This window comes from Aptenodytes patagonicus, chromosome 5, assembly GCF_965638725.1.
Source record: "Aptenodytes patagonicus chromosome 5, bAptPat1.pri.cur, whole genome shotgun sequence".
Classification (NCBI taxonomy): Eukaryota; Metazoa; Chordata; class Aves; order Sphenisciformes; family Spheniscidae; genus Aptenodytes; species Aptenodytes patagonicus.
Genome location: NC_134953.1, coordinates 9,508,906 through 9,516,975, shown reverse-complemented (window position 1 = coordinate 9,516,975; position 8,070 = coordinate 9,508,906). Strand labels below are relative to the sequence as shown.

Below are 8,070 nucleotides of genomic sequence, written 5' to 3'. Positions count from 1 at the left end.
ATAGAGTTAATTTTCTTCATAGAAGCTAGTATGGGGCTGTGTTTTGGATTTGTGCTGGAAACAGTGTTGATAACACAGGGGTGTTTTAGTTACTGCTGAGCAGTGCTTACACAGAGTCAAGGCCTTTTCTGCCTCTCACCCCACCCCCACCAGCGAGCAGGCTGGGGGGGCACAAGAAGCTGGGAGGGGACACAGCCGGGACAGCTGACCCCAACTGACCCAAGGGATATCCCACACCATAGGACGTCATGCTCAGCATATAAAGCTGGGGGAAGAAGGAGGAAGGGGGGGACATTCGGAGTGATGGCGTTTGTCTTCCCAAGTAACCGTTACACGTGATGGAGCCCTGCTTTCCTGGAGATGGCTGAACACCTGCCTGCCGATGGGGAGGAGTGACTGGATTCCTTGTTTTGCTTTGCTTGCACACGCGGCTTTTGCTTTCCCTATTAAACTGTCTTTATCTCAAATGACGAGATGTCTCACTTTTCTCCTTCTGATTCTCTCCCCCATCCCACCAGGGGGGAGTGAGCGAGCAGCTGTGTGGTGCTTAGTTGCCTGCTGGGGTTAAACTATGACATCTGGATAGTCCCAAGACCCACCTCCAGACCACTGCATAAGGGACCCCTCCTTGTAATTAATCTGAAAAGCATCCACAAAATTGTACCTGGACAAGTGTCCAGAGTCTGCAGCCTAATCCTACAGCTGACCCCAGTGTCTCCTGCAGTGCTCAGGAATTGCTGTCTGTGAGTGACATGCATCTGGGAAAGGCGACCTGCTAATGCTTGTCCTAAACTGAGCACAATGAACCCCTCGGGACCCAGAAATTGAGTAGACTTTAACATGAATTGGGTTAGGGTTAGAGTTAGGATTAGGCTTGGAGCCTGAGTATGCAATGGGATATATTTGATTTTCTGGCTGATTTGGTTTTCTGATCTCTTGGTTAATATTAAGTTGAATCATTCAATGTGAGTTTATATTTGGATTTACCAGAGCTGACAAACTTCCATTGGTACCAGATTTACAAACAGAGGCTAGGGTTTAGGTTAGAGCAGGCTGAGGGGCAGGGCTGGGGCAGGCCAGCTGGGGCTGGTCCATAAATTTCTTCACCCTGTCAGTGAGTGAGTGTTTTATAGCCTGTAGTAGCAAAGTTTTGGATCTCACTTAAGTTTTTGCTTGCATGGGGCTTTTTTAATGTATAGGGGTTTTAAGTCCAACTTAGGTGTTTAGACATTCCATCCTCTTTTACACTCCTTTTATTCTCTTGGCCTTAGTAGTTGGTAGTGCTAACTGCATGTGCTGTACACATAGCAGTTCCTCCTGGGTGCCAAGCAAAGAAGGTGACAAAATGCCACATGTAAAGTGCATATCACAAGTTTATTCTTCTGCACAAACAAATAGAAAGTGACTGTAAATTGAAAAAAAAAAAAAAAGACAAAACAGAAAAGGAAAAAAGGTATTTCCATAAACAAAGATGCCAACTCTGTTCTTCTTCTGGGGTCACATCTTCCACCAGACAGAGCACTGCTGCTGGGCTCCCACCTTCAGAGCACTGATGAGTCTCTTCTAGGAAGAGGGTCTAGTAGGGGATGCTGGATATTGTAGCAGAAAGGGAGCATATTCTTTCCAAGGGACAATCTTGGCTTGCACTGTGCTCATGTCTGGCAATCAGTGACTCCTCATCACACCAGTCTCTTCCGAGATTCTTCCTCTCAGCTGCTGCAGGATCTTGAGGTTATCTCTGGCAAGTGTTCCCATATATTCAGAGGGAAAGGACTGATACTTCTGAAGCAAAGGTAAACCCCCAGAATTGCCATAGCTGCAATGTGTAACCTGCAGCATGCTAGAGAGGAGGGATGATAGGCAGTTTTAAATCAGGACCCACGCAGACATCTTCAAATGCTTAACAAGGGGACACTGGGGTTTGGCCTACCACTGCAGCTTATAACTTAGCAGGTGGGAGCTAAAACTTGTCAAACAACTGTTAATGTCTGTGCTTGTTCAACAGCTGAGGAATTAGAAATTTGGAGAGGCTCAAGACAAGCTTACATGGTTCAAAAGTATTCCTCATAACCTCACCTGTGACCTTTCTAACAGGCCAGCCACAATATTTTAATGAGCAGACACTAGCAGAGCTGCTTGAAGCCAGGAGCAGTGCAGGTTTCTTCCTTATAGCTTAGCAGATGCATCTCAGTATTATTTCTCATCTCATGCTACTTGCAGCCACAGGCCTTATTTGGGATACACCGCAAGCACTGTAGGCCTCATCTGCAACACCCTCTGCTTCTGCAGATCAAGTCCTGTGTCAGCATAGGATCCAGAAAAGATCGGGACAGGCTGAGATCCATCAGACTACTTTGGCTTTGCTTCTAAACATAGCTTTGAACCAAGGATGTTAGAAGTGAAGTGCAGGATCCCCAGCCTCCTGGTTCTTTTCCTTGCTCTGATGTTTAATATTCGTTCTCCAATCCAACTTAACTTTATTTCACCTCCTGCCCATTACATTATCAGAAATGATGGGCCAAATGCAGTTATTCTACTCACTTGGGTCCTGACATCTAACACTCAACAGTGTTTGGCCATCACTCCTTGGCTTGTATCAGTGTCTCCCAGAAGTCTGGAGTAGGACCACTGAAATACTAACCACATGCAATCTCCCTTACATGCCAAGGCCAGACCTCTCTTTTTTTCCAGTGGCAAAATGAATTTCCCAAGACACTCAGGCTTTTACTTACCTTTAGGGGCCTGAGGGAAAGGGACACTGGAGTAAGATTCAGACTTTCTGAGGTTATTTCTTCATTGCAGAATTATCTTGAGCACCCTTTCTCTGGTCCACGCAACCCCTCTCTACACCCAAGTTCAGTAATGCTTTCAACCTGGGCTAGCTTGTCTGTCTAAGGCTAGTGGCTAAAACCACTAGCCAGTGACAGACAGCACTCCACAAGGAGACTAGAGAGGAAGCTTTTGGAGCACTGCTAGTCCTTGAGTTCCTTCCCACAGCTTTCCTAGAAAAACAGAAGACGACTCCTCCCATGTTTGGGAAGAATCACAGAGATTCAGCTTGCTACAGCATGCAGGATTTTTTTCCAGAAACACTGGCAGTGCAATGCAGCACAGGATGAATGAGAATGTAATCATCCAAGTTAGGTTTTGTATCATGGCTGCTCCCCTTCACCAGAGTTAAGTGGATTCTGGTGATCTGAATTAACTCTGTGGTGATGACTTGTCCTAAGACCTCCCATCTGGGGCTTTCCAGGAACACATACAATCACCTCATCAGTTCAGGTCGGCTGCTCCTACGTCATACAACCAGGTGCAGCACCTCTTCTGGCTCAGCCACCCCTTTGCTCATTAACTCAAGGCATTCCCAAAGGTTTTCTCTCCATCCTCTTCCCATGGCTGATAGTCTGCCAAGGTGAGGTGTAAGTGCTGTCCTCCTCCCTCCCCAGCATGCTCATCCTATGTTTCAGGGCCCCCAGGAATGTGCACTACAAACACAAGCCTAGCCAGAGTGTGAAGGATTCAAAGGCAGGATTGTGTATTACTTTTCCTTTTCTCTCATTCTCTCCCCCCCAAGCTTGTCCGGGACTAGAGCTGCTAGCTAGGTTCTCCAGCCCCCTTTTTCTTCGTGGGAGAGCACATGTGCAAAATCTCCAGGTGCTCACAGAGAAGCACTTTAGAGCCGCCAAGAAAAAGTAGAGCCCCCAGCTTTTGTGAAAAGAGCTACATATTGTAAGCTCCAGCTGCGCAGAGGAAGGTTGGCTTGAACTTAGTATGAAACCACACTAGCTGCACTGCTTACAGACGTGGCATCAGCCCCATTTGCACTCCATTTGTTCTCCCGAGAACCTACAGTTTTGTACATCCAAAGTTTGTGCTCAGTCCAGTCAGACAATGGCTTGAAGGAGAGAAGCAAGTCTAATGAGATGGAGACAAGTCTCAAGCAGGGCTATGAGACCCTCATCCTGCCTCCAGTACTCATTCCTGAGGGTCTAGCAAAAGGCTGGGCAATCCCTGCCCAAGAAGAGGTGGCAAGCCCCTTCCCTGCAGCTGGGGCATCTGATGTGTTTGGGAGCCAGTGCTTCAGGAGCAATGCTTTCTTGGTGTACTTGTGGAATCACACTGTAAAAGTGGCTGCTGCAAAAGGGGGAGCACAGGCAGAAAGCAAATGGCAGGGGTGTGTGCAAACCAGAGCACAAATGACATGCACACACACATGCACAGTCCCTACTAATATCCTGAATTCTTCCTTGAGAAAGGGAATGCTTTCTTCTTGTATGCCTTTAGTGTAGGGATTAAGCCTGAGGCTAGCCTGGGACATTCAAGGAATAACCAGTCCTGTTTCCCCAGCATCGCCAGCAAACTGAGCTTTGTATGTGTGTGAGAGTGCAGATCCCTTGGGACCCTCAGAGCACTTCAGTTCTTACCAAATAGACCCCAAGGATACTTAAATTATTTAGTATGAAATTCTACTTGTGACTTTCTGTTTCGCTGTCCTCCACTTCCATACTGACAGCGTCTGTAAAGGGGCTCCGTTTTCCAGCTCATCACAGAGTTTTCAGCAAGTTTTATGTCATGACCCATTGCCAATCTAGCCACAGTTCTGTCCTAACCTAAAGAAAAAGATGATGTGCAAATGCATATTCAATCCTGTCTCCTTTTAAAGCCAACTGTACCTTCTCCCACGCAATCCTCCTTTGCACTTACAGCGTCTGTATCCTGTTCCAGTGGGACTAATGCTGCAGGACCTTCCTTGCGCCAACCAGCCACTGCCTGAGTTTCGCTTTGTCTTTGCGTATCCCCAAAAATTGATACTTCCTTCTGCGGTTCCTCCAGCTTGTGCTAGCCCCATCAAGTCCGTTCAATGCCCCTCTTTGGCAAACTGCTCCGAGACCTGCTAGCCATGTTTAGCACCAGCTAGGATGACTCTCTGTTTTACCCCCAGCCCTGGTGACTGGAGGAACGGGCACACATGGCCACCCTCCAGTGGTGGGTGCCCACGCGTGTATGCGCAAACACCCCTGCTCACTCTGCTCTCTCGCCTCCTTTCCCATGCCCCTCTGGAGGGGGGTCTGGGAGAAGTGTCCAAGGCGAAGCCCCACTTCTACTTTCACTCCCTGCTGAGTGCTGCTGTGTGCATGTGTGTGTGCACCCACAGGTGCGTGTGTACAGACTGACAGGCTCAGAGAAAAGCAGTCTAATGGGGAAGCTAGGGCTTCTGTACTGTAATCCCACCGCTCACCCTTTCTTCCTGGAAAGCTCTTGCCCCCCAGTCTCCCTCCATTCAGGGGTGACTCCAAAGCCCTTGGGAAAGGAAAACCACTACTGCCTACATGTCCTCATGCGAGACAGCCCCTGCCATTCACCCCCTCCAGAGGTGGGTTTTGCTGCTGCGTGCAAGTTCCCAGTCTCTGTGTACCACACATGTGCTCTCTCTCCACATTCTTCCTCCTGCTGTAGCCACAGCCAGTAAGCCTTGCCATGAAGCTGCCCATCTGAGACCAAGGGGAGGCTGAGGGAGAGGGTGGTGCAGAAGGGGCGTAATTTTTTTTTTCTGTTTTCTTCATTTTGTGTCACTCATCCCAATGTACTGAGCTGACATGAAAGACAAAACGAGCACTACCTCTGCGGCGCCACGGACGGGATGGGAGGGGTGCCTGCCTCAGTGGTGGCCAAAGCTCGGCCTCCACACATTGGCCTGCATCCCCGTTCTTGCTGCTGAGAATTTGGGCCTGGCCACCTGAAACCGAGAGGCTGAGGCTGGGTTTGGGGAAGGCCCCTGGCCTGCCTGACCGGGCTCTGGGGAGCTCTGGTATGGCTTAGGGGACTGGCTGAGCTCCACCTGGAAGAGCGCCGGTGTAGTGGGGGCAGAAGAGGCCATTTCTGTTCTCCACACTGGCTCATCCAACGTGGTGGCCGAGCGGGGCACAAGCACAGTGGGTGCCAGGCTGCTTGAGGCTGGCATGGGAGCCGGAGTAGAGAAGCGACGAATCTCCTGGGTCTTGGCTGTTTTCACGGGGACCTGCTTGGCTGCCATGAAGGACGAGCTAGCCTGTGGGGCTGGCTGACCAGGAGACTCCTGAATGCTGGGGCTTGGGGGATCCCCAAAACAGAACATGGCTGACTTTAATTGATAGGGCTGGTGGCGCATTAAATCAATGACCTTGATCCCTGATTTCTGGCCAGGTGCCTTTTTCACTTTGCTCTCTGCTTTGCTAGCCTGAGATTTGCTGGCTGCCAGGGGATAGAAAGGGGAATGCATTGGGTTGTAAGCTATTGGAGGGGGAGCACGGATATTGGGTGAATATTTCCAGGACGAGGGTAGAGAAGGGGAAGGAGAGGGGGTCCTGAGCTTGGACTCTGGCTTCGGTGGTGTCTCCACCACATATTTGTCCATGCGGCTCTGGCGTTTGGCAAAGAGCTCTGCCCCCTTGCCTTTAAGCTGAGGCATGTCCTGGGCCCCATTTACCAGTCCAGCTTCTTGCTGCTGAGGCTTAGGAGCCACTGGAGGTGGGGTCTTGAACTTGCGGCCAGAGGACTGCATGAAGTTGCAGGCCTCAGCACCCAGGCTGAGGAAGTCCTCCTCAGGCCCAGACTCAAAGCCTGCCCCGGGGTGGTCACCTTTCGGTTTCTCATCCAGGTTCTGCACCAGAGACAGGAGCTCAGGGTTGGGTGAATTCTTCTTCTTCTCCTCAATCTTACTGAACATGGGTTTCTTGTTGCCCCGCCGGCGAGCCTCCTGCAGGATGCCTGTGCGGGGAGCCGGCACGGCAATCCTCTGCTCCCTGGAGGTTAAGGGCTCAGAAGGAGGTCGTGGCATTGCTGGTGAGACGGCAGGAGAAGGCTGCTTTGGCATGGGGGAACTGCTTACCGTGTGCTGTGATGGTGCTGGACTAATATACAGAGAAGAAGAGGCAGTTCCAGGGACTCGTGGCTGGGATGCTGCGGAGGCCACCTCCCCTCCTGGCTTTGAGGGAGTTGACAGAAAGATAGAGGTAGTGGATGTCCGGGCAGTGTTGGCAGAAGGCTTAGACTCTGGAGCACTTCCTCCCCCTCTTGACTGTGACTCCAGTGGTGGTGTTGGCCTTCCTGGTGCAGGAATATACAGAGATGTGGAGGAGCTGACTGGACCACGGTGTGTTGGCACTGGTGCATTGGCAGGTGTTCCTGGAGCCAGAGGCGAGAAAGGAGGAACCGCCATGCTTTGCCCACCCAGACTTTCACTAGGTTTTTTGGGTGCAGATGGCCTGAAGATGACAGAGGATGTTGCTGGGCGTTGGCCAGAAAAGCCAGGAGTAAAGGGCCGTGCAGACCTGTTGAACATGCTGCTTGTGCTTGCAGAGAAGGGGTCGGGGGTGCTTGGGGGAGGCGGGAAGAAAGTGGGGCTAGGGGGAGCCAGGAGCTGAGCAGGGATGGTGGCTGGCTGTTTGCTGGGCACTTGCATGCCTTCCAGGTGGATGCTGAGGGGCACGCTGTCTGCCTTCTGTGGCACAGGCATATCTCCGTTCACCGTGCCCTGCTGTGGCTGGGCAGCTGGGACAAGCTGGGGGCTCTTCTGCACAGGGACTTTCTCGACTGTGTACTTCCCAGCCCGTTCCCTCTGCTGCTCAAATAATCGTGCTCCTTTACCTGAGGCCTCACTCAAACCTTTTTGCTTCTTTTCCTTCTGTTCAGAGTCAGACTTGGCCTTTTCAATGTCCAGGTAAGTGTTGTCCCAGTCTGAGTGATTAGTTAGGCTTCGGGCATCAGAGAAACCTTCCTCATCAAACTCAGACTCACTAGTTGGAAAAACTCCGTCTTCCTCCTCGTAGGAGCGGTCTTCGTCGACACTCCCAAAGCTTACCAATGTATACTTCTTGGCCCTCTGCCTCCGCTTCTTGAACATCAGCACCCCCTTGGAGTGGGGGTTGGGTGCGTCTGTCAACAGGGATGCAATGGTTCTGCACTTGGTTTTGGCTTCTTTCACGTTCTTCTCTTGGATGCTCTCGTGGCGGTGGAGCTCTGCAAGAGACAAAAAGAGGCAAGCTCATTGCTCAGCAACAGGCTGGGTGGGCAAAGGTGGACAGTGATATG

General features: G+C 50.9%; 1 protein-coding gene across 1 annotated transcript in view; it reads right to left on the bottom strand.

Moving 5' to 3' along the window:
- Positions 1–1,355: 1,355 nt before the first annotated feature.
- Positions 1,356–8,070, bottom strand: part of SYNPO2L (synaptopodin 2 like) — a 40,317-nt gene continuing 33,602 nt past the window's right edge. Inside the window, exon 4 of the mRNA XM_076338509.1 lies at positions 1,356–7,998. Coding sequence (XP_076194624.1) covers positions 5,660–7,998 — 2,339 coding nt within the window. The 3' untranslated portion in view covers positions 1,356–5,659. The remainder of the gene's footprint in view (positions 7,999–8,070) is intronic.